General features: G+C 49.7%; 1 protein-coding gene across 2 annotated transcripts in view; it reads left to right on the plus strand.

The window, feature by feature from the left end:
- The window catches only part of GPR162 (G protein-coupled receptor 162), a 210,998-nt gene that overhangs the window by 78,494 nt on the left and 105,755 nt on the right, over positions 1–26,749 (plus strand). For both annotated transcript variants that reach the window (XM_069650629.1, XM_069650630.1), the window contains exon 2: positions 22,366–24,279. In XM_069650629.1, coding sequence (XP_069506730.1) covers positions 23,479–24,279 — 801 coding nt within the window. In that variant the 5' untranslated portion in view covers positions 22,366–23,478. The remainder of the gene's footprint in view (positions 1–22,365; positions 24,280–26,749) is intronic.

Below are 26,749 nucleotides of genomic sequence, written 5' to 3' on the forward strand. Positions count from 1 at the left end.
CCATTGAAGTTATATTTCTGTGAGTTTCACAGGACCAGACCTTCCTAACTGCGCTGACAAGTGCCCGGTTCTGCATAAGCGAGTCCCTCCCTTGCCTTCTTCTGCTGTGAGAGAGGAAGCAAGCTGGGTTTCCTTTTAATCCCCCTATAAAATCGCAAAGACGCCAAACCATTAAGCAATTCCTCCCATATTTGACCCCCCTTTTCCTGTGCCTACCTTCACTGGCTTCAAAATGGCCCATCTGAGTCACATGTTTCTGTGTTTCTGTCCAGGATCACACACTTCTAATCATAGTCACTTACTTAGCTTGTCAATATATATTTGTTGGGACACAATCATGTGAAGAGATCAACCAAAAGCACCTATTGTTTTGGGGGTCGACTGGCCGGGTATTTGTTCTGAAATGGTAAATAGAAGATTGACGGGGCTAGGAGGGTAGGCTTAACACCAGGGACGGCATTGTGGCCTTTCAACCTTGTCAAATGAAAGGTGCCTCAGGGGGTACACCCAGCAACTGCTCCCATGTTGGCAGTCAGCATTGTTGTAACACAGCAACATATTAATTTCTTTATTTTCTTTCTGGGGCTTACAATGTGCACTTTGCAGTGCTGGCATTAAAAGCTTATTTTTATCTTCCCACAGGATTTACAGAAGTGTTATCACCTCATTACGGTCTAACACTGGTTCCTCCACGTCAGTTACTTGCTGACAAAGAAGGGTTTATAACTCTTCAGTGGGCATTTAGTGTTGAAGCGCTGTGCTGGCTGTCCGTCTCATGATAATCGGCGGCTATTAACTTTATCTTTGTCGCCATTGTAACCATAATGTTGAAATGGGCTCCCAGACATCTTCAGCCGTGCCTGCTTAACACCAAAGTGAGAAGGCCATTACAGGTGTGGGGATCGAAATGAGATTTCAGGGGGGCCTGATTAAGGACTGTTGGAGTTCCTCACTGGGGCAGGAAGGAAAAGAAGCCCTGACATCTCAATAAAGGCCCAGCCACATCAGCACAGGCCTCAAAAGGTGTGTCTACAGCAAACACAGCTGAAAACAATTGGAAAAGTAGGCAGCACTGCCTACTGCAGACAGGCTTCAGAAGCCAAGGTATGGCATAATGCATAATCACAGGCACCCCAGTTATGTTTTTTTGCAGCAAATACAGCTGAAAACAATTAAACGTTTTACAAAAAAATAGGGGAGGCCCCAGCGTGTTCAGTGGGGGTTCAGGGCAAAGTACAAAGTAAACAAAGAAGAATGTAGCTCACACTGTAAGTTGACACAGAAGTTAAGGTCTAATTTATGCTAAATGTACCAAACCAATGTATGTTCTGCTCCTAAAGAGTCAGAAAAATAGGAAAGTACCAAGAAGAACAACTGGAGCCAAACGGACCATAAATTTTAATGAAACAAGAAGGAAATTGGTTAAAATGTCCAATGTACAACAAAAATGAAAGAAAATAATTCTAAACAATGCAATAAGGATTTTTTTGTACATAGATTGTTCAGATACATAAACAGTGAATTAAACAGAATTGTCAAAGTAGATGGTTAAAACATACTAAGAGAGAGATTTGTTCAAAGCATGGACAAAAATCACATTTAGCATACAAATTGCAAAATTAGACTTAGTATTTTGTATTTACACAGTGTTATTCAGACTGTCTTTCATCAAAGGTTCCTATCCTTTGTGTGTATTCATGATCAAGGTATGATCATGTTTTGTGGAACAATTAAACAGCAGGCAGAATTGGCTAACTCGAACACGAGGCCAGGCCTCTAAAATCAGGGTAGACCTCACCAGCGTCACTACTTGCCTCAGGGTTCTAAAGGAGGGATTGACTCACAGGCGAGGCACAACGTTTTCCGACAAAAAGATGCATGTGGTATAGAGCTGGGGGAGCCAGAGATTTCATGGGCAGGGCCGAGCCTGGGGTCGGGCCTGGATCTAGGAGCCCACCACGGGCCGAGCCCGGGAAATGGCTGCACAACACGCTTCCTCTAAACCATCTCCCTTGCGATGAGAGAGAAAAGCATATTGCTTTCTTCACGTGAAGAACAGATGGAAACTGCTGAAGGCTGGCTTTCCATCAGATCATAAGGCCAGAGTAATGTATACTGAGCTGCTGCAGCCTTTCTTGAGTCATTCCTGCTGTAAGTCATCTGGCAGCAGTTCCTGCGTGTTTGCTTGCCAGATAATCATTGCAATATGTAAAGGCACCTACGTTAGCTTGTGCCTGGCCAGGCACATGTATGAATGGCGGGCGTCAGCCAAATGGACCCTGTCCCACAAAATATGAATTGTGAATGTGATTATTTTGTCGCATTGAAAGGAGCCCTTCAGAACAGAACTAGGCACAACAAGTCAGATTGATGCCTACGGGCAGTTTGGTGGGTGATGCTGCCTGGCTTGTTGAGGTGACCAATGGCTGCCTTATGGGGACATCACTTAACACCAACCTGTTTTAAAGATTAGAATTGTTCCCGTAATCCCCGATTCACAGATGTTAGGTTGAGAGCAAACACAATATATAGTTGTTTTATTAAACCACAGAATTACAAGACACGATTTTAGTGTTAAAAACCTGACTGTATTATTTTAGCTGCTAGCTGCAGTGATGGGCAAGTTTAATATTTGTTTAGGAACCCAGTGAAACAGGAATCTTGATTTACATATAATTAGCACAAGGTTTTCCATTATGCACCCATCTCAGCTAGTCCGTGATTCTACTCCAGTGCCAGCTCCAGGTCTGCCAATGTGAGGTTTGTGCGCCCCCACCACAAATGCAGTGCAGGTAGGCTCGGACTGGCCTATCGGGCAATAGGCCCTTGGCTGAACCCAAAACACCAAATGCAGGTGTGGGCCAGTTTTTTGGGTCAAAGTGGGCCACTTTGTTTGCCAGTTGGGGCCAGTTTGATGAGTTAATTCACTCTGCGGCTAGTAGTTTTGACCAGTGTTGCAGAATAGTTATTCTTTAAAATGCACAATTTGCATCACACTTTATGAAAAAAACCTCCCCATTGGTTACTATTCAAACAGTGTCACAAAAGGAATGAATTGCCATTTGCAACTGTGGGCCACTTTTTCATTGGTGCCTGAGACAATTGTATGGTCCAGTTCGACCCTGAGAACAGCTGGGGACTCTGTTCTGTTGTTCGGCTGATAAGTATCAGCCGAACAACAGAACTGCGCCTCCTGCTGTTATTTAAACTGTGTTTAAGTGCTATGCCAGGCGAGATTCTTTAAAGGTGCTGGGCCAGGCATTGGCTCCATCTCATTGTCACTTAAACTTAATTACATGACCCTGGGCTGCTGGAGGCAAGGCGACCTTCTGTGGCCGCACCCCCTAAGCCGGCGCTGCTTTGTTGGCCGAGCAACCGGTGCGGCTCGTGGCCAACCCCTTCTTTGGGCAGGCACGGGCCTGAGAAGGGGTCTGGCCAGAGCCCTAGGTGGGGCTCGGCTCGGCCCAAGCCCCGCTGGGCTCGCCCAGCTCTAACGTGGTAGCATAGTCCCAGCATACCTCCAATGGTAGCATAGTTCCTGTTCCAGTCTTGGCTGCCAAATGCTGGAACTCACTCCCACCTGCCCTCAGAGCGGAATAATCCTACTGGATCTTCCGTAAAACCCTCAAAACATGGTTATTCTCATAACCCTAACGTCCCCCACCGTAGCATGAGGCCAGCACGGTATAAGATACAGTTATTGCTGTGGCCTAATCCATGCACACGCCACGATCTGGAACGGTATTACCTTGCATGCAACTGCATCCTCTGTACCTTACCTGTGCCTTAACCTATGACCTCCTCTATCACCACAACTGCACCTATGCCTTGCCCAACCTGGGCCCATCTAAATGGTAAAAGGGCCCTAATGCCCCCGGGTTTGTGTGCGTTCTACAAATGTCAAAATTAAATAAATAAACAAAAGAGTTGTACCCACCCCCCACCCCCCGGAAGGCACCAGACCCTCCACGGTGTGTCAGATCTCTCCATGCAGCGCTACATCTGCTTCTAGAGTGGCAACAAGGCTACACACATTGCCACCCGTAGAGAGGTCTTCCTCCAAGGCCCACCCAAAATCTGTAAAAGCCCACACAGCAGCGCCCGGTGGGCATTTACAGATGTGAACATCTTTGCAGTGTGCCCAACTGCATCAGCTTCAGGCCCCTCTTGTTAGACAATCCTGGCTATGCCTCTGCATTACTGACAGTCTCCCTGTAGCGGGCCTGGGGTCTACACCACTTCCAGCCTCTACCCCGAAACCTCCGAAGCGATTTCTCACCGGAGCACACTGTCCGGGCAGAGACGTTAGGATGTTTTTCCCCTTCATTTTAAATATGTAGGTGGAGTTAACCTTCGTTTCAGACTCACTGAGCAAACACTAAAGGGTACCCTTCCCGATGTACTTCTGACAGGCTCCACCACCATACGTTCCAGACACACAGTGGCCACTGTACTCCCATAGATTCTTACAACAACACAAAAAACGGAAAAATAAGCGAATGTTCCCAGGTGTTGACCCACAAGCAAGCACAGTCTCTTTGAATTACACAACCAATGATTTGCTCACAGCACACACATAAAGAGGACACATGGGCAACATGCAGATCAGGGGAAGGCTGGCACAAATAGCATCCGGTTCAGGGGTTGAGGGTCCGGGTTATTTTGCACTCAGGTGCAGTGTCCCACTGTCCAAGCTAAGACGCTATTCTTTCCCCTGTCAAGGACACATGCATTGTGGAGGGATGGGGGGTGAGGGGAGGGGTTCACTCCACCTCAGTGCTAATTCACAAATAAAACACGTCACATAAATAATTGGATTTGTAGGAAAAGAAAGACACAACAACTTGGATTGGTTTTAAAACAGTTCACAACTAGTTATTACTGCTTTTGCAGAGCCATATTATTAAGGGGGAGGGGGGCTTGGGAAAGCACACCTGCTTTCAACTGCAGCCAAGATGATCACCACCTAAAGGGGCACGCTGGGGCATTACCATTCCGGGGGGCATCTGGCACCCCCTCACGGGCATTCCTATGGCTCAATACTTCATAAACTGGTTCTGCTGGGCTCGACGGGTCAAACCCTTGCAGCTGGTACCATAGAAGCTTACTGAGCCCAGGTATTAGGGCTCCGGTAGCTCAACCTACCTTGCCATGATAGGCCGCGAAAGAGCTTACCAACTTTGGAGAAGTTCCTGTCAACCAGGGCCTAAACTTGTACCAACCCAGCCCATCTCTGATTACAGCTGCAGAGTAATAGCCCCTTCTAAGTGAGGTAGGTGGGAAAATCACAGACCTCAATGTGTGCTGCCCTCACTAGAAAATCACAGACCTCAATGTGTGCTGCCCTCACTAGAAATAGCTTGGAGGCAAGTGGCAGACCCTCAAAACCCAGCTCAACATCAGTGCCGGATTAAACCCTGCAGAGGCCCATAGGCAGTCGTAATTTTGGGCCCCCCCTCGCAAATTATAAGATGCTGACATGGCGCAGGCTGTTGTGCAGCGCAGAAGCGCATCAAGGACTCTGCCTTCCCGGGGCCCCTAAAGGGGCCCCTAAAAGTAGTGGGGCCCATAGACCGGTGCGGCCTAATAGATAATCTGGCACTTCACAACGTGAGGTGGTGATGGCCTTGCGCAGGGTCAACCCACATCACCCAGGTTTGCAGGATGAATATCTTACGACCCAGTACAGGGAGGTCTGCGTACCCAGCCATTTGGTGCCCTCACCCGCACACAGGTCCATGCATCCGGGGGATTGTGCGGAGACAGAACAGCGCCAGCAATCAGATCCAACACTGGGTTATATCTGACTAGATACGTTATATAAAAGCCCTGAATAATTACACAGATGATTGGATATCTAGGTTAGCTACACCCATAAATTAGCACACACATTACACAGAACAGTCACACCACACCTGTGCCAGGGCTGTGAAGCCGCTCCTTCTCAAGAGCGTGCACCAACTTGGAGCAAGCTATCGCCGGAACTCAGCTACGTGGAACGCAAGAGGGAGATCTCTCCCCGTCTATCCCTAAATTGGAGATGCGGGCAAGGAGAGCGAGAGATCTGTCGCTCCCCGGCTAGGATACGTCTTATTGACTCTATAGCGTGACCCCAGTATCAAGTCCTTTCAGGAGTAATTCACTGTCCTCGCCTTCATTGCACAGAAACCAGAGAGGGTGACCGGTCAGTGGTGAAGCCCTAGCCTTCTGACAAAAGGAGGATGTTGATACCTTAAGTAGGGTCACTGGGTTAAAAGGATAAACTGGATGCCAGGAGATCTTCATTAGGTCACTTTAGTCAGGTGTTACATCAGGAGATTCAGTTACAGGATCAGAGGGAAAGCCCACCGGCTCCCACCACCCAGGCTACATCTTTGCCAACTGTCCTGGGTGGAGCCGCCACACACAGCAGTCCACTCATTCCAAACATGACCTCATATATCAATCACCCAGCATACATACCAAGAGGTTACTAAACAGCTTAACATGAAAGGAGATCACAACCCTAACAGGGGACCTCCCAGGTGAGAGGATGTCCACAAACTGGGTGCCATTCGGCACGCCGAGAACGTGGAATGGTGGCCTAGGGCTGAAATGTCCCCTTTTGGTTAATGCACTGAATGTCACCTGTCCCGTCCCGACTAGCCCTGATTGTTGCCCTTAATATTGTGAGAACATCTTTGTCCCAAAACAGAGGGAACCAACAAATGAGCACATTCCAATGAGAGCACAGAACTGCGTGCTGGAAAGAGGGCTAGGGCACAGTTTAGCAATGGCTCTAACACATGGAGAGCGGGGCCGGGCGTTCAGAAACCCCCCTGCTAAGCATAATGGCACATCTTTAAACGGGGTAATGGCACAGGTGTGCCTCCCAATATCCCAATCACATAGGGGCATCACACATTCCCTCGGACACTCCAAAGTATCTTCCAACCCTTCCCCTTGAGCCCTGACAGGAACGGAGTAGCGGCCCCCGGTTTCCCACTCCTCCTAGTCTTTGTACTCTGGGGTGCCCTTAACAGGTCCTACCTCCAGCACTGCCCCCATCAGCCCATGTAATTCCTTCCTGGCTCACAGGTCACACATACTTCCATCCGGGCAGTGTAGGGGCATTGGCCAACTGGGTGACCGGGAAGGAAAGCTGCGCGGTGGGTTTCCTCTGCCTTACCTTCGCCTAGGTTCAGGGTACTTTGGCCAGACAACTGTGAGAAATCCTCTCCAGCCTGAAGTGTAAAAGAAAATGTGGAGGCTGTGACAAATCCACTTCCGGGGCACCAGTGGTCCAGGGATGAATATCGGTTTCTTAACTATCGATCAGCCCCACACCTCTTGTACACCAGAAGGGATCCGAACAGAATGGAAGCACAAGTCAATTATAAACCTCCTTGTCCAATTTTGGTAATGTGAACGGAACAGCAGGCTTATCTCTGCAAGGTTGTGGATCGTTGGTTAGTTGCAACACAGCGAATATACATTTATTGCCCAATGATAAAAGGGACTGTCCAGTCAAGGTTGTATAAAAATACTCTACTTTATCATTATCACAACAGACAGTTCTAGCACACTACAAAATACCACCCACCCTGTAAAGTAATGCACAGGACCGACAGTTTCAAAGAAGGAAAAGGGACGCACTCTGAATACTGACAGGAGGGTAATCAGTAAAGTAATTAATCGCAATAGTTCAAGGATACTTAGTTTCAACACAAAGGGAGCAAAGGATTGTAAAATGTCACTAGGGGCCTTCGGAGAGGGACCTGGGGGACAGAACCACAATGTACCTTGTGCTTGAAGAAGTTCTTGGTGCTCGACAGTGTAGAGTCGGTTTCAGGGCACTTTGCAGCTTCTGCGACAGAGTTCAAGACTGGGGGGCAGCTGCGGGTATCAGGCAGCAGGCAGTTTGGCGAGCGATGCCAGACGGATGGCTGCAGGTTGGCGTACATAGCTGCTCGGGATCAGGAATTGTTGTCTCAGTGCTAGTCGGCAGTTCGGAAGCAGTGGTCGAGGCGTCTCAGATGGCTTTAGTGACTGCGGCGTAACAACAGTCAGGGGTGGAGTAGGTTGCAGCTCGAGGGGCTCGACAGGCTCGAAAATGCCCTTTAAGATGAACGTCGGTAGATGCTTGTCGATGCACTCCTCCTAGTTTCTTGACTGGGCTTGTGTCGTCCTTTAAGGCGGAAGGCCCAAAGCTGAGGAGAGTGTTGCCCGCAGCTGCCTTGTCCTTGGTTTGGTTCAGAGACTCTCTGGAACTTCCCAGCTAGAAAGCTTGCTGCAGAGCCTAGCAGGGCACGCTGTGTGCTGGCTGTGTACCGATTCTGCAGCTACTAGAGATTTCTCTGGATTCAGTATCTCCCTCTGTTCCCTGGGAGAAGTTTAGGGAGGGTTCTTGCTTCCCTCTTGGAGGTCCTGGCCTGCCTTCACTGGCAGAAGATGAAAGGCAGCCTGTACCTTCAGCCAGGGTCCAATGCTGAGTTCTTCTTGCTACTCCTTGCAAAGTCTTCAGATAATCTACCCAAAAGAGGGGCTCAGCCCTCTTTTAAAGCGAAATGGGCCACAGGGATTGGTGTAGGCTAAGCCTACCTTAATTAATCAATCCTGGGACCCCACCAACAATCTCCTGTATGCATGAGGTCATAACCAGAGGGCCTTGCAACAGAAAAGGTAAAGGGGTGAAAGCATGTATACTACGTCCCACCCATCTTCCTGTCTGGTGTGGATCAAACGATCTCTCTGGTCAATGGAGCTCACTGTGGTTCCTGATTAAAGTAGTTCTCTCTTGAAGCTGCGGGGAGACCAGACTTCCTGGTGCCATCAAACCACATATTCGTACGCTCTGAATGGGGTCCTGCCGCGAGGACGACTACTTTAACAGATAGAGTCCCAGACATGACATTTCACTGTCAAAGCGATATTGAAGGCAGGAGCTGGCTTCAGGTTGACACAGTGTATCTGAAAAGTTGTTGGGGTTTCCTGTCTCCTTTGTTAGACTCTGCAGCCAGGCCCTATGTGGGCCTGCTTGAAGTACTCTCTATTAGTGTGTTAATCATGTTAATCACTGCCACCATCTACAGGGCTAAACAAAAGGACAGGGCGGATCCATGGAGCCGTTGTTAGTTAATTAGGCTGGCCATGGCAGGGTGAAGATTTTGGCCTTCACGCTTGTGAGATGACATAGTGTACTCCTGGTTGTCATATCCCAACCAAATATGACAGGGGCGACTGCGCCTGTAGGCTGTTTTCACCTAGAGTACACAGGTCTATGTGTATGTTGTGCGGTGAGTACAGAAAAATGTGTGCGGATTAGCCCCACACATTTTCCGGAGGTTGATGCACCATCATTAAATTTCATTTAAAATTTCAAAAAAGCCCAGGTGAACACACATCTACCATGTGGATGATCGAATTCCTCACAGAGGCAGCCCTACAAGAACCTGCTGAGGGGGCCTCCCCAAGATCCTCGAAGAAGCCCACACACTTGCGTCAGCCTTGCGCACCACTGATGCACATGATGATCATGCTGCCAAAGGGGTGGACCACGCTTGTTGAAAGATGTAAGTTATTTAACCTTATCATACATCTTTCATCTAGTGTAGAAACAAGGGGTGACGCCTGGTCCAGGGTGCCCAGTTGAGCACTGCCAGTAACATTACTATGCACATGCGACTGGTGGAAGCAGGACTGGCATTGTTAAGAACTCAAGGTCAGTGGCGGCAGATGAATATTTTAAGTGGAGGAGCATTACCATTTCCCACAAATTAGCGTGCCTTTATTTTATTGAGTGCTTTGCTACCCGGCTAGCCTAGAGGGAGGTAATGTTCATGGGCACTGCCCATTGGCCCAGTCCCCACACCCGGCCACAGGGGCAGCAGATGGGAAACAATTGGTGGACAAAGAAGAAAATAAATGAAAAAGGCTCAGTATGTTGTGTCCTCCATAGTCTTCAGGCCAGTGAGATGGATGCGGAGGGCACTGAATGGAAGTAGGTCCTCCATAGTCTTCAGGCCAGTGAGATGGATGCGCAGGGCACTGAACGGACGTAGGTCCTCCATAGTCTTCAGGCCAGTGAGATGGATGCGCAGGGCACTGAACGGACGTAGGTCCTCAATAGTCTTCTGGCAAGTGAGATGGATGCGGGGGGCACTGAACGGAAGTAGGTCCTCCATAGTCTTCAGGCCAGTGAGATGGATGCGGAGGGCACTGAACGGACGTAGGTCCTCCATAGTCTTCAGGTAAGTGAGATGGATGCGCAGGGCACTGAACGGAAGTAGGTCCTCCATAGTCTTCAGGCCAGTGAGATGGATGCGCAGGGCACTGAACGGAAGTAGGTCCTCCATAGTCTTCAGGTAAGTGAGATGGATGCGCAGGGCACTGAATGGAAGTAGGTCCTCCATAGTCTTCAGGTAAGTGAGATGGATGCGCAGGGCACTGAACGGAAGTAGGTCCTCCATAGTCTTCAGGCCAGTGAGATGGATGCGCAGGGCACTGAACGGAAGTAGGTCCTCCATAGTCTTCAGGTAAGTGAGATGGATGCGCAGGGCACTGAACGGAAGTAGGTCCTCCATAGTCTTCAGGTAAGTGAGATGGATGCGCAGGGCACTGAACGGAAGTAGGTCCTCCATAGTCTTCAGGCCAGTGAGATGGATGCGCAGGGCACTTAACGGAAGTAGGTCCTCCATAGTCTTCAGGCCAGTGAGATGGATGCGCAGGGCACTGAACGGAAGTAGGTCCTCATAGTCTTCAGGCCAGTGAGATGGATGCGCAGGGCACTGAACGGAAGTAGGTCCTCAATAGTCTTCAGGCCAGTGAGATGGATGCGCAGGGCACTGAACGGAAGTAGGTCCTCAATAGTCTTCAGGCCAGTGAGATGGATGCGGAGGGCACTGAACGGAAGTAGGTCCTCAAGAGTCTTCAGGCCAGTGAGATGGATGCGGAGGGCACTGAACGGAAGTAGGTCCTCAATAGTCTTCAGGCCAGTGAGATGGATGCGGAGGGCACTGAACGGAAGTAGGTCCTCAATAGTCTTCAGGCCAGTGAGATGGATGCGGAGGGCACTGAACGGAAGTAGGTCCTCAATAGTCTTCAGGCCAGTGAGATGGATGCGGAGGGCACTGAACGGAAGTAGGTCCTCAATAGTCTTCAGGCCAGTGAGATGGATGCGGAGGGCACTGAACGGAAGTAAGTCCTCAATAGTCTTCAGGCCAGTGAGATGGACGCGGAGGGCACTGAACGGACGTAGGTCCTCAATAGTCTTCAGGCCAGTGAGATGGACGCGGAGGGCACTGAACGGACGTAGGTCCTCAATAGTCTTCAGGCCAGTGAGATGGATGCGCAGGGCACTGAACGGAAGTAGGTCCTCAATAATCTTCAGGCCAGTGAGATGGATGCGCAGGGCACTGAACGGAAGTAGGTACTTAATAGTCTTCAGGCCAGTGAGATGGATGCGGAGGGCACTGAACGGACGTTGGTCCTCAATAGTCTTCAGGCCAGTGAGATGGATGCGTAGGGCACTGCACAGAAGTAGGTACTTAATAGTCTTCAGGCCAGTGAGATGGATGCGGAGGGCACTGAACGGACATAGGTCCTCAATAGTCTTCTGGCAAGTGAGATGGATGCCCAGGGCACTGAACGGAAGTAGGCCCTCAATAATCTTCAGGCCAGTGAGATGGATGCGCAGGGCACTGAACGGAAGTAGGTCCTTGTAATGATTTGTGTTCTAGTGTTTTTGTTTGCCTTGCGTTCCAGTTTCACGAGCCGAGCTGGAAGTTTCATGCGGGCTCGTGAAGTTGGAACACAGGAGATTTACAGTTTGCTGGCTGTTTATGTTGGCTCTGGTGGGCCAGCTTCATTTAATAAACTTACCTGAAAGAAACTGGCAATGTGGCTCTATCTTTTACAGTCCTCAGTAGTCTTCCAGCAAGTGAGATGGAGGCGCAGGGCACTGCACGGAAGTAAGTCCTCAATAGTCTTCAGGCCAGTGAGATGGATGCGCAGGGCACTGAACGGAAGTAGGTCCTCAATAATCTTCAGGCAAGTGAGATGGATGCGCAGGGCACTGAACGGAAGTAAGTCCTCAATAGTCTTCAGGTAAGTGAGATGGATGCGCAGGGCACTGAACGGAAGTATCTCTTCAATAATCTTCAGGCAATAGTCTTCAGGCAAGTGAGATGGATGCCCAGGGCACTGAACGGAAGTAGGTCCTCAATAATCTTCAGGCCAGTGAGATGGATGCGCAGGGCACTGAACGGAAGTAGGTCCTTGTAATGATTTGTGTTCTAGTGTTTTTGTTTGCCTTGCGTTCCAGTTTCACGAGCCGAGCTGGATGTTTCATGCGGGCTCGTGAAGTTGGAACACAGGAGATTTACAGTTTGCCGGCTGTTTATGTTGGCTCTGGTGGGCCAGCTTCATTTAATAAACTTACCTGAAAGAAACTGGCAATGTGGCTCTATCTTTTGCAGGGCACTGAACGGAAGTAAGTCCTCAATAGTCTTCAGGTAAGTGAGATGGATGCGCAGGGCACTGAACGGAAGTATCTCTTCAATAATCTTCAGGCAATAGTCTTCAGGCAAGTGAGATGGCTGGGAGGGGCACTGAACGCAAGCAGGTCCTCAATAGTCTTCAGGCAAGTGAGATGGATGCGCAGGGCACTGAATGGAAGTAGGTCCTCAATAGTCTTCAGGTAAGTGAGATGAATGTGCGGGGTCCTGCGGAATTTAGGTCCTCAATAGTCTTCAGGCCAGTGAGATGGATGCGCAGGGCACTGAACGGAAGTAGGTCCTTAATAGTCTTCAGGTAAGTGAGATGGATGCACAGGGCACTGAACGGAAGTAGGTCTTCAATAGTCTTCAGGGAAGTGAGATGTCCTGGAAAAAACCTGCAGGACCCCAACAAAAATTATGGCACAGGGAATTGGAACGCTGGATACAGGCCGAAACAAGGGCATGGGAAGACAGCGTAGCTAGGTCGACGGATGCCTCGAGCATGACCCTAGCGGCCTGGAAAGAACTTATAGGATCCCTGTCTCATCCCTCGGACGACAAGCCCCCATGAAGGAAATGAGCCCATGGCACATGGCCCTACGATCAATGTCATTGAACCCCAAGAGCAGCCGACCTTCACCTTACTAGGATCCTACAAGCTCCAACCCCCCCTCCCCCCCTAACACCGGCTGACCTGATCCCCTCGGAACTGGCAACCTAAGCCACCGTAACGAACGGAACACTTGGAGACAGTTACTGTTGATCTGTTGATTTGTTAATTTGTTAATGTTAATGTTCTCTCACGGAATCCACACCATCCTTTAACAGTGTATATTTCTATGTCAAGTTACTGCAATAACATTGATAAATGCCAATAAACAAATTTTAAAATAAATTCAGGGAAGTGAGATGGATGCACAGGGCACTGCACGGAAGTACGTCCTTCATTATCTTCCGGCAAGTGAGATGGATGCGCAGGGCACTGCACGGAAGTATCTATTCAATAGTCTTCAGGCCAGTCAGATGGATGCGCAGGGCACTGAACGGAAGTAGGTCCGCAATAGTCTTCAGGTCAGTGAGATGGATGCGTAGGGCACTGCACAGAAGTAGGTACTTAATAGTCTTCAGGCCAGTGAGATGGATGTGGAGGGCACTGAACGGAAGTAGCTCCTCAATAGTCTTCAGACAAGTGAGATGGATGCACAGGGCACTGAACGGAAGTAGGTCCTCAATATTCTTCAGTCAAGTGAGTTGGATGCACAGGGCACTGAACGGAAGTAGGTCCGCAATAGTCTTCAGGTCAGTGAGATGGATGCGTAGGGCACTGCACAGAAGTAGGTACTTAATAGTCTTCAGGCCAGTGAGATGGATGTGGAGGGCACTGAACGGAAGTAGCTCCTCAATAGTCTTCAGACAAGTGAGATGGATGCACAGGGCACTGAACGGAAGTAGGTCCTCAATATTCTTCAGTCAAGTGAGATGGATGCACAGGGCACCGTGCAGAATTAGGTCCTCAATAGTCTTCATGCAAGTGAGATGGATGCACAGGGCACTGAACAGAAGTAGGTCCTCAATAGCCTTCAGGCCAGTGAGATGGATGCACAGGGCACTGTGCGGATGTAGGCCCTCAATAGCATTCAGGCCAGTGAGATGGATGCACAGGGCACTGCACTGAAGTAGGAGGCAGAGGAGAAAAGTGCGCTGGAAGAGAGCAGGATTCCTTTTGGGGCGCCTTCAGTCCCAGCATTGGAGGACTTCACTGGGGCAAGGACTGCCACGAGGCTGGGCAATGTCAAGACATCATTTTTGGCAGTGAGGACTTCTCTGAAAGCTGCTCTGAGAATATCAATATCCCCACATGGTTTAGGCTTGGAGAGCCACCCCACTGCAACTGAGGGAAGGTACACGGGCACGCAGGGGCTCAGCAAGGTCCGCAGGGGTCTACTGGGCAACTACCTATTCAGAATGGTTCACTCTCCCACCCCACTGCAACCGAGGGAGGGTACTCGGGCACGGAGGGGCTCAGCAAGGCCAGCAGAGGTCTACTGGGGCACTACTTTTTCAGAAGGGTCCAGTGCCCTTGCCAGGTCAAGGATGCCAGGTTACAGGTCCCAGGCTTTTACACTGCCAGCAAAGGGGATGGAAGACTGAAATGTGTTGTGGTTGGCACAGAGTTGCCAGTTTGGACAAAGATTGTCTTTGATCGCAGAGACTTCTCAACAAAACGAAACCCTGTCGATCGACATTGTTTAGGAAAAGCAGTGGCGCCAAGGTGGAGATCTCTGGGAACTGGTGCAAGGTAAATTCGGGTAACCTTGGCAGGAGTCAAAGGTACCCTCTATGGTCTGGCAGCACTGCACACAAATGGCACGTAGTTCATAGAAGCCACCCCTTGCTAGCAAGAAGAGGTACCAGCATTGGAAAGCATCTAGGCTCTTCCATTAGTGGATGGTCCGGCCTCCTTCTGCGGCAGGGTCTCTTCCCCTACCTCCTAGCAGGCAACTATTTTCTGATGGTCAGGGCAGGGTTCTCAGCTCTCCCTGCTATGGGTGGACAGCTTTGTCTAGGGAGGATAGCTCAGGGGCAAAGTTCTCACCTCAGAAGCAAGACAATGCAGAGCAACACAGGTTCGATCCCCGGGTCCACGCTTAGAAACCCCTAGGTTTTAGGGGCGTTATAAATAACCAATTACATTACATGGAGGAGATGAGCACCCCATCACTGCTCCTCCTTAGAGGTTGTACTGGTCATGTTTTCCAGGGACTCTCAGAGGTTTTCTATCATAGTCCTTTGTGACTTTTTTGGCATTGCCCAAGTCCGGGTCTTCTTGAAGGATTTCTTCTGAAGACTTTATCGAAATAATAGGGCACAGCCTCCATTACGTAAGGGAGATAGAAGCTACGGTGGGACTCTCAGGAGCCAATCACAGTGATGCATTACTTTGAACACACTTCATTCTGGCCAACCAGTGCAAGGCGCCATGATTCAAACTTTGTTGTTTTCTTTCTCCTAAAAGGGCTTTTGACTTGTGTAAGGTATGTATATCAAACCAAGAAAACGGACAGTACCAAACACGCTGCAGATCTGGTCAGAACCGGTCTTGCAATTAGCAGGCCAACTCAAAGATCACACCTGCCACTGCTGTACCTGCACAGAGTCATTGGCTGCAGGGGCACCTGGGTTTTGAAGGGCTGCCCCGTTGGTGTACCCTCAAAGTACTGTGATGGCTCTAGCACCACGTTCTGCCCATAGAAAGGAAACCGCCCCCCAGAACTCAGGGAACCCTTGCCCACCCCTCACTGTCCTCTTCTCTTTGCACCTGCTGTAAATATCACAATACAAGCGTCCAATGCCCCAGACCATTAGCCTATGTTATTGCTCATGTCTGCCAACTTGTCCATGTCCCAGCCCTGTCTAAGTTCACAACTCCGGGGGAATTCCTCAGCCATTTCCATTGTGTTGTAAAGGCGCCCTAAACAGGGGCTTCCTCTATGATCCTCTACTGATTCTTCCCGTCTGTTTGAAATGTCACCCTATATGCAGGGATGTCATTTAGGGGACGCCAGAGGTCACAACTGCGACCTCTGAGGTCTCCCTTGCGACCTCTGTAAAAATAAACTAAAAGAAATAACGTTTGTTTTTCTTTTTTTCTTTAATGCAAGCTCCTGGGCTGTGGCCAGCATCATGTGGCTCTTTACTTCTGGAGTGGCTGACTTTCTTGTTCAAGCCCCTTAAAAAAATAAGAACAGGAGGGCCACAAGTCTAACACCTTCAGCACTGACCCTAAATAAGAAAGAATAGGAATACCAAATAGTGCGTCTTTCTGGAATTCTATACAATAATTCCTAGACTCATTAAAGGTTTATTTCAGGCAAACTTCAGGGGGTGAGTCACTGATTTCTGAGGTCGATAAATGAGTACCAACACAGGTTGGGTGATATAGGGTGTATATTTTTTCTATATAAAGCGCTTAAGCGTAAGTGCTATATAATAACACATCATTATCATTTGGTCATGGACATCTGCTTGCATCCACAGTAATTTGGTAATATGGGCCTATACACACCTTAACTATACATATGGCGATCCATTCTTGTATGAAACGTACATCACATTATAGTGATATCATAACCATATTTTTCGTAGTGTACAATTCTATGTGATGCCACTTCCTGTTTTGTCAATGGGTGAAAGGTCGTGTTGCATCGCTTCCCGCAATATCACTTCGGGGTTGGGTCAAATTACATCATTTTTGTGATGGCATCGGAGGTCAAGGGTAGTGTGATGTCACTTCCGCTACCCCTGGGATTTTGGTGAAATGACGTCCCTGCCTGTGTGCAATCAAAATACCCTAAAAACGTATAATCACCCACTTGCCTGGGGAAAACAATCTATGCCTGGAGTCTTTAAGTCAGGTCTTACCACACCAGGTCTTCAAGACAACCACTGACTTTGTAAATAGCTCTCACTTAGACACAACATATTGAAATGTAGTTTTTGTGGCATGGAGACTTTAGCTCTTTTGGACCAAACTTGGATACCCTAAAATTGCAAGTTGTAATCCTGAGCCAAAGAAGACCAAGGTTTCTGGTAGCGCACTCTGTGAACGCCTCATCTTTTGGGGACTGGTTTCGGAGCCTGTAGGCTACAAAACAGGTCAAAAGGGTCACTGATGCATTGTAGTGAAACCAGTTGTGGACTGGGAACCTAAAGTGGCCCTGTAAACATTTTTCAAAGTACCGACATATTACAGTGTGGGGCGCATGTAGCGAGCAAGCTGAACCTGGAGGGGAGTCCTACTAAGAAAGTTTGGCAAGAAATGGGTCCAAATGTTGACGAACTCAATGCTTGGACCCATGTTAGCTTTACCAACCTGTAAGGACTTACGTATTCTCTGCTCTTCTCATTTGCAATTTACTGAATGTCCTTATCTCCCACTCGACCACCAGATGAGACTGGTGTTTCCAGCGCATGGACCTCGGCAGTGGTCGAAGTGGGCGGGAGACGTTGGGGGCGTTTACCAAAAAAGTGTTACCGTGCCTATACTTTTATTTTAAAAAGAAACCATTGCAGAATGGTTTCGTTATCAGATGAAAGTGTAGGAAGAAATCGAAGCTTGCACTGAACGTTCCCTTAAGCAGCAGGTGCATGTGTTTGGGGGTCTGTGTTGTGCGTGGGAGGGGGTGTGGCGAGGGGGGTTTGCGGGGATTGAGTGGAGGCCAGTAGGGAACATAGATCGACTACTTCTTTTCGTACACTTCGACCACTGGAACTATCTGCTGCGCCATCTTCGTTCCCCGAACCTCCTGGAAATCGTTCCTACAAATCTGAAAGCCCCCCCTCTTTTCCTAATGTATTTCTACCACATACATATGCATTTTTCACAGTCAGATCCTGCTTTTAAGGTCCCATCTGCTCATGGGGGCAGTTAACTCTGCCTGGTACTTTAAGTCCCACACAATGTAAATCTTAAAAAAAACAGAAAGTAGTTGTGGTTGTGATGTACTTTGGTTTATATACTAATAAAAAGATTCATTAAAAAAAACAGAAAATAAAAACAGAATTTTAAAACACATTTGCCCCTATATAAAGATGTAAAAAGTAGTTAAACATAAGAAAACACAGATTTGTTGAAAGTGAGGAAGGATAGACTGGAAGATTCTTTACTGAAACCGGATGGGGGGAGGAGGGGAGATGGAAGGAAGAGGGCAGTGTGGAAGGGAGAGTGGGCAGGAGGGGCAGAAAACCAGAGTGCCCAAACAAAAGTGACCCATGGTGTAGCGATCTAGCTACCAGGAAATCTCCAGCGTTTCATGCAGGCCCGTCCGCCACTGGAAAGCAGGGGTGCCGCAAATGACATCTCTGGGTGTGACGCTTGCTCTCTGTCTCTTTCTCACAAACGCGCACACTTGCTCTCTGTCTCTCTCTTACAAGCGCGCACACTTGCTCTCTGTCTCTCACAAGTGCGCACACTTGCTCTCTGTCTCTCTCACAAGCGCGCAACCTTGGTCTCTGTCTCTGTCTCACAAGCACGCACACTTTCTCTCTGTCTCTCTCTCACAAAGGCACACACTTGCTCTCTGTCTCTCTCTCACAAACGCGCACACTTGCTCTCTGTCTCTCTCTCACAAGCACGCACCCTTGCTCTCTTTCGCTCTCTCACAAAGGTGCGCACTTGTTGTCTGTCTCTCTCTCACAAATGCGCACCCTCCGTCTCTGTCTCTCTCTCTCTCACAAGCGTGCACACTTGCTCTCTGTCTCTCTCTCACAAACGCGCACTCTTGGTCTCTGTCTCTCTCACAAGCGCGCAAGCTTGCTCTCTGTCTCTCTCTCACAAGCGCGCACACGTGTTCTCTGTCTCTCTCTCACAAGCGTGCACACTTGGTCTCTGTTTCACCCACACGCTTGCACACAAACAAACACGTAGTTAAAGATTCCAGTTCTATACACCCACACATATTTACAAACACAGCTACACACCTGTGTGTCCGTGTTCTTCTATGGGTCTGCTTGACAAACTTTATCATTGCTTAAAGAATGAAATGTGAATTTTGGTGCCCTTGGGCAGGGCAGGTGTATGGACCTTTTAGGGCCACAGAACTGCCTCCTCCTCAGGCCGGTATTAGCATAATTGACCTAAAAACATTTGACCTAAAACATTTGATCGACATTTTTTTACCTTGTTTTGGTCAAATGTAATTAAATATATATATGGGGGTGGGTAAGGGTACAGAATAGGTTTAGGGGAAGTGGGTGGGTTGCAGGGGTCTCCCCCCACATTTTAGACTGAAAAAAGGACAAATAAATTCAATCAAATGTAATTAGGTCACATGTTTTAGGTCAGATAGACCCAAACCCTCAGGCCCAGCTGTGCGAACCTCAATGCTGTAATAGCAGAGGTACTGCATTGGTTAGAGAGAAGGGGCAGGTGTGTGTGTGTCGGTGCATGCATGTGTGTGTGCGTGTGTGTGCACCAATAATGGAAGTGGAGGGGTGCTGCAGGCTAGCACTGAGGAAGAGGTGCAACTTGCACTGACCGCTTCCAGGCAGGGGAAGCAACTCCTTTCAGTCCCCTGACCACTTAGTCCAAGGCATGTATCTTTCTTTTCTTGAAAAGAGTCTCAGAGGAGACCCTCACTGCATTTTGGACTTTGTGTTACGCTACTGGGGTGAATGGCCAATTCTGTGTGACTAGCCATGATGTAATAACAGTAGATTCTGCAGATCAGGTCTGGGGTGCATTGGCAGTGCTGTGTCTAAGTCCCAGCTGGGGCTGCTTCAAGCATGAACTTGGGTTCCTTATTGGAGCCATGCATTGGTCACAGCTGTGTTATGTTAATGAGATGTATACAGCACTGCACTCTCATTTTCATGGTCTCTGGGCACTCTGGCAGAGTTGAAAAGAAAGAGGGGTAGGAAGGGTTTGTTAGTGCGAGGAGAGGGAGAGCATAGCAGTGCTTTTACTGTTCTGTTGGTAGTTTGATTTCAGAAACAACGGTCACTTTGTGTTGGGTTTGCTTTTAGGTGGTATGGGTTGGTGGGCATTTGGATGTGTGAGTCTGTATAGGATTGTTTTGTGTGTCTGCGCACAGCGTTGGCGATTGAGTGTGTTACGATTGAACGAGATCTTGGAGGAGGTGTGCATTTTGGTGTGTGAATTTAAGTTGGGGCTGTGGTAGACATGAGTGTTGCATTTGGTTGTTGTGCTATGTGTTTGTGAGAATATGCACAGTTTTAGTAGGGCTCATTGTAAGAATGGCGAGGTGCGTATGCCTCCGTTGGGTGTATTGTTTGGTTTAGACTGAAATTCCTTATCTGGTGGTTAGCAATGTTATGTTTTCTTTGTGTTGTTGGTTGAGTTGAACAGGGGGGCCAAAGGCTGTTCCATATTTTGTGGCATCTTCCATTGGAATGAGGTTGGGGGTTTCTTTTGGTCAGTGCTTTGTTTCTAGGTTGGAAAATTAAAGGGTCAGGTTTTCCATAGTTTCCCAAAGGTCAGATGCTCTTCCGTTGTGTATATTTCCTTGGGGAGGGAGTGCCAGAGTCTTGCTGAGATGCATGAGAATGCTGATCCAGCATATTTCCGTTTTGAATATTGCTTTGGTTCAAGGCGTATGTCATTGCTAGGTCGCACGGTTCATTTCAGTCAGTGGATGGAGATGTTTTCTTGCCGGAACTCCGCTCCTTGACCATGGATTACTCTCTGGGTTATGCAAAATGTTTTGAAGTAAATCCTTTTTTGACTGGTAGCCAGTGTTGGGATTTCAGTGCCGGTGTGTTGTGCCCTCTCTTAGCGAGTCTGAAGAGTTGTCTCGGTGCCGCGTTCTGTATCCATTCCAGTTTTTTGGGAAGGTGGTCTGGCATTCCAAGGTACATGCTGTTAGCACAATCTATTCTCAGCATGACGAGGGAGGTGACAGTAAGCATTCTGTGTGGGAAGGGTAGGAAGGGTAATATCCATTTCATTGTGCAAAGATGGAAGAAGATTTCTTTACCACTGCATTGGCTTGGGGTTCCACTGTTAGGTCGTTGTCAATTAATATTCTGAGGTTGTTTACTATTTTGGAAGCTTCCAGTCAGTTTCTCAATTCGTTGATGTTGAGTCAATGGGTTGTTGGCCGTGATCATGATTTCTGTTTTGCCCGGGTTGAGTTTAAGGCTGTTGGTGCTCATCCATTTGTTTCTTTGAGTGAAGCAGTTGGTAAGGGTTTGCTCTAGGTCTGAGTGGCGGTGATTTCATCGATGATTTGCGTGTCAGTCTACGTAGTTGTAGCAAGTGAGTCCATGGCCCTCATTACGAGTTCGGCGGTAACCATGCCGCTATTGGCGGCATGGCTGCCGCCGAAATCGTGTCGGGGTCCGGGTCCTCAGAATGAGAACTTACCGGGCCATTCCGAGTTCGGAAGGCCCGGTAATTCCTCCCTCCAAGGATCCGGACACGGTCCTTCCCCATTCCCATTCAGCCCATATAGGGCTGAATGGGAATGGGAGAGGGAGCAAACAACGGGCCATTACGAGATGGCCCGTTGTTTGCTCCCTCTTCCCCTCGCGGGACCTGGTCAGCACGCCTGGTTTTCCCAGGCGTGCTTACCGTGCCCCGCGAGGGGAACTCGTAATGCGGCGATACGGAGTGAACGGCGCCGGCACCTTTTACGGTGCCGTTCACTCAGTACCCCCAGGGTCGTAATGAGGCCCTATGTCTTTTCATGTGTTCCATCAAGTGTAGTTATGTAGATGATGAAAAGTAGTGGCGAGAGGGATGGAATCCCAGTGCTAGTACTGTCTATGCAGGTCAAGATTTAGGTGCATAAGCAGAGCTGTATGTGTGCACCCACACGGAAATTGCAAAGGGTTGCAGCTTATGATTCGGATGGGCTGGCAGTCACAACTGCAAAGGTTACTGACCCTCGGGACTGAGGTTCCTAGTCAGCGTCATGTGTGGGTCAAGTACTGGACTAGTGAAGGTCTTGCAGATCAGGAGTGAGGTGTATTGGCAGAGCTGTGTGTGGAATGTCAGAGGTTGCGGCCACTGCAGGCAGAACTGAAATAGCAATTGGTGCTGCTGGCTGAGAAAGAGGTACATCGACAGAGCCGATAGCAGCTGCTGCAGGAAAGCAACGCTGGCTGATGAATTAGCACTTCTGGCTGCTGATTTGCATAAGTACATGCCAGCTGCTGATGAAAAGCTGCTCTGGAGGGGCAGGGTGTTCTTGAGAAGAATTCACCCTTCACAAGTACAGCAAAGGGTGGGTTTATAGCATTAAAGGAACGAGAGGGGGGGGGGAGTCAGACAGCCAGAGAGCGCAAGAGATAGAGGGAAATAAAGTTCTAAGACAGAAGAGAGGAGCGCGGGACACTCTAATGATGTCTTCCTTCTCTTGCTCTGCAGGGCTGTGACACCTCTCCGAGAGAAGCAGACCGCTGCACCAGGACCCTGACACGCGACATACTTCAATCCGGTCATCTCCTGCGAGGGGTGAAGCAAACAGCCAACTGCGAGACTGGCAGAAATCCACCCTCATGCCGGCAGCTGGCCTGGGTCCCCCGAGAGACAGCTCCCGGGGAGACCAGGCAGTGAGCGATAGCAACATTGCCCGCACCTGGGCCCACTGCTGCTGCTGTGTCCTGAAGCGACAGCTGTGAGTTTCCTAGCGCTGCTGTAAGCCAGGCGCCGAGAAGAAGTTGCGCACCTGGGACGGGGAAGCATGCAGGATGATGGCCAAAATGGCGGCCGAGTCGGCGCAGAAGGGTAGTGGCTTCTGCGTCCTGCCCTCTGGAACCTTCCAGAAGCGAGGGCCCCAGCCCTCCCACGGGGCCTGCCTTCCGCTAACCCCGGCCCGCTGTTATTGCACTCATGGAGACCTGTAGGAACCGCTGAAAACAGAACCATAGCCACTGCTGAGAATCCGCGAATAATGCGGCCCCTACCGGACGTTTGGAGGCGCTGCTCAGAGCAGGTTACCCACGCTCTGTATGATGACCGTTTGCAAAGAGCCCTGGGAGGAGACGGACAGTTCTGTGCATGCTGCAGCCTTGGGGCGGCCACTGGGGTGATGTCAAAAATTCGGGCTGCAACAGAGACTTGGAGGCACTGCTGAGACCAGAGTACACGTCCTGCCAGCGAGCAAGAGCTGAATTCACCAGCAACTCTGTAGATGATAAAGGATTAGAGAAACCGCGGAAAAAACATGAACAACCAGAGGGACCTCGGGGCGACCCGGAAATGGACAGAAAACGAAAGAGACGAGACAGAGTGCGAAGGCGGGAATATAGACAGTGTGGCAGATAGCCAATCAGAAGAAAGAAGAGGAGAAAAGAACTGAGAAAAACGTGTTTTCCATTCCAGAAGCGTAGACTTTCCCCTTCACCACCGGCCTCAAGTTGGCTTGACCACTGCTCCGCCCACCAGGCATTTCCTGTCCCCACAATGACTTAACCCTCTGGCCTCCTCACCTGAGTTTGCTGACCACCCAACACCCCAACTGCCCTGCCTGGGTGTAAAATGCATCACAGCCCCGAGGCGGAGACCCTGCACAACAACTCCCTTTCGTGGCTAGCCTGCGGCGTGATCTCCTTGCTGGCCAACGGTTGGACCATCCTCAGCATCTCGGCCAAGCAGCAGAAACACAAGCCCTTGGAGCTGCTGCTTTGCTTTCTGGCAGGCACCCATATCCTAATGGCCGCCATCCCGCTCACCATGTTCTCTGTCATCCAGCTGCGCAAGGAGGCCTCGGAGTACGACTGGAATGAAGGCATCTGCAAGGTCTTCGTCTCCACCTACTACACCCTGGCCCTAGCCACCTGCTTCACCGTTGCCTCGCTGTCTTACCACCGCATGTGGATGGTGCGCTGGCCGGTCAACTACCGTCTCAGCAACACCAAGAAGCAAGCCCTGCATGCCATCATGGGCATCTGGATGGTGTCCTTCATCCTGTCCACGTTGCCCAGCATTGGCTGGCATGACAACACTGAGCGCTATTATGCCCGTGGCTGCCAGTTCATCGTCAGCAAGATTGGCCTGGGCTTCGGGGTGTGCTTCAGCCTGCTCCTGCTTGGGGGTATCTCCATGGGCCTGATATGCGTGGCCATCACCTTTTACCATGCGCTGTGTGGCCGCGGACGCGCAAGCCGGCGAGCTGCTCGCAATGCCTTCAACGTGCCCACCATTGTGGTGGAAGATGCCCAGGGCAAGCGACGGTCCTCACTGGATGGCTCGGAGTCTGCCAAGACCTCCATGCAGATGACCAATCTGATTGGAGCCATCGTCTTCCTCTATGACACGCTGACGGGGCTGCCGATACTGGTAAGTGATTGTGCTTCGTGCCAGCTGCTGCGCACATTGCCGCCATCCCCAGAGTCATGCCTACTGCCCCACCTACTGTCACTCCCACTGTAGTCCCCATGCCACATAGTCCACTGGCTGAACAGATGCCATGCTCAACCCACTGTCATACCCTCCTGTCCAGAGTTCCTTGGTCCTGGATAGCTGAGCCTCCCCTCTAACAACCTAAAAAACAAAGGCCACAAACATTACTTACTCACACCCAGGGGCAAGTACTTTCAGGGACCGGGTATGTAGTGGAAGACTTGGAGTGCCCGGTCTACACCAAGGGCAGCGGGTTCAAAAGGTCAGTCAGGATTGAGGGCAACTAATATTCAGCATATCCTGTTTTAAGCCCAGGTACTCAATACATAAACATAAATTAAAATGCAGCTGCATTCTTCCACGTGTAGTCATACTTTCCCTACAAACTGGCTACTAGTACTAACCACTCCTTAGATCAGTAATCTGCAACCATTGGCTCGCCAGATCTTCAAGACTACAAATCCCATCAGCCCTGGCCAGTATAGTCAACGGTGAAGGGTCATGGGAGTCCACCCAAACATCTGTAGAGCCACAGGTTGCAGACCCCTGCTTTCCATAGATCCCGGGTAAAGCCAGAGACCTGCTTCAGTCTAAGGAAGACATTATTTAGAATGATATATGTTCATGGTTCTCTTCCAAGGTACTACATTGTGTCTCTTAATGCCGTTCGGTGCATGTTGGTAAGGTTAAAGGATTTGAACCTAAATAGGCCCTACTCTTGAAGCAATATGAGGCCCCAGATAATTTTGGGTGCATGTTTTTGGGGTTCCTGAATCAGGGGGTACAGACTCAACACCTTCTTAGCTGCTGCAGGGGGTCAAAGGATAATCTACTTTCCCTACCCAGGTAGACAAGGAATCTTAGTAGAGACGCTCGCTTCAGCTGGCAGAGCCAGGATGCCGGGCTGGGCTTCTAAGCGCTAGCGCTGTAGAGATGGATATGCTACTTTGTAAGACCAGAGCCGGCAGTGTACCGGGGAAATCCATGATGTCTGACCATGCAGCGCTGGGCTTGAGGTTGCTTCAGTTCCTACCCAGTACCACGGGATGATCTTCCAATCCCTAGGAGGTGCAGGAGAGCTGTCCATCTCCCAGGCCAGGCAATCTACCTTTCTGGGTTGAGAGTAAGAGTCGTGGAGGGAACGTTCAGAGCTAAAGTCAGCGCCAGCTTCTCACCAAATGGAGCGCTTTCCTTTGCGGGGCAGAAGGCTCCTGGCAGGTCGGTCAGGGCAGGGCTCCAAGGCTGTAAGTGAGGGTCTCTATGGGACATGCAGGGCACTGTCTTTAGCAGGCCACGTCCCCGGGCTTCCAACAGCTCAGCAGTGCAAGCCTGTATGGACTGGCCTGAAAGTTGAATTTGGGCCAGGGCAATTGTGGGCCCCTCCCGTGAATGTCTGCACTGGGGTAATCCAAAGCAGGTTCATAGCCCACCAGGGGTGTTGCTAGGTCTGGTAAAGATCAGGGGCTAAGATAATGTCGGGACAGGTGGGACTCGGGGCTAGCTAGCATTAAGGTTGTAGCACCTGAGCTTCTATCGGGGGCTACAACCAAAAGACCCAGGGCTATAGCCTCCTCAGCCCCCCCCAGCAACGCCTCTGTAGCCCATTCATGGGCCATCTTCCGGTCGAAATCTATTAACACCGATAAAACGCCACTGGAATAAAGGTCCCCATCTCGGTGTTTATGTTATTGACACGTTTCGGCACTCAGCAGCAGCAGCGTTTACCAGGGGCGTGGCTTAGCGATGCCAAGGTGCTCCTAATGAGCTGCCGGCTAATATGGTTGGCAGGTGCTGTTTGGGGTGTGGCTTAGCCAATTGGGTCACCTTTGCTCCATACAGGCTACTGATCACACAGAGCTTTGCATGATGGGATTTACAGACACATGTGTAATGCAAATGCCAACATGCAAATGCCTGTGTTAACTAAGGGTGTGCTTGATGAAGTTGTACAGTTTGCAAAACATCCAATGACAATTGAGCTTGTGATGTGCTTAATATATGCTATATTGCCACAGTGGGGGCGTCATATTTCAGCAGCCCAACTTTATATACCAACTCTTCCCTGTCTTTCTTTTCATGTATTTTCATTCTAGAGGTGACAGACCCGACCTCTCTCTCTCCCTTCCTCTCCCTCGCCTACACCCCCGCCCCCTCTCTGCCACCGACTTCTTTATCTATTTCGTCCTCCCTCACTCGTTCTCACCTGCCTCTCCCCTCTCGCTTCCTTCCAGTCCAGTCTCTCTCTCTCTCTCCCCCCTTACTCTTTCTCACCTGCCTCTCCCCTCTCGCTTCCTTCCAGTCCAGTCTCTCTCTCTCTCTCTCTCTCTCTCTCCCCCCTTACTCTTTCTCACCCATCTCGCCCCTCTCGCTTCCTTCCAGTCCCATGTGTCTCTTTCTCTCTCTCCCC

The sequence above is a fragment of the Ambystoma mexicanum genome, chromosome 3p, assembly GCF_040938575.1.
Source record: "Ambystoma mexicanum isolate Mex_15411 chromosome 3p, UKY_AmexF1_1, whole genome shotgun sequence".
Lineage (NCBI taxonomy): Eukaryota > Metazoa > Chordata > Amphibia > Caudata > Ambystomatidae > Ambystoma > Ambystoma mexicanum.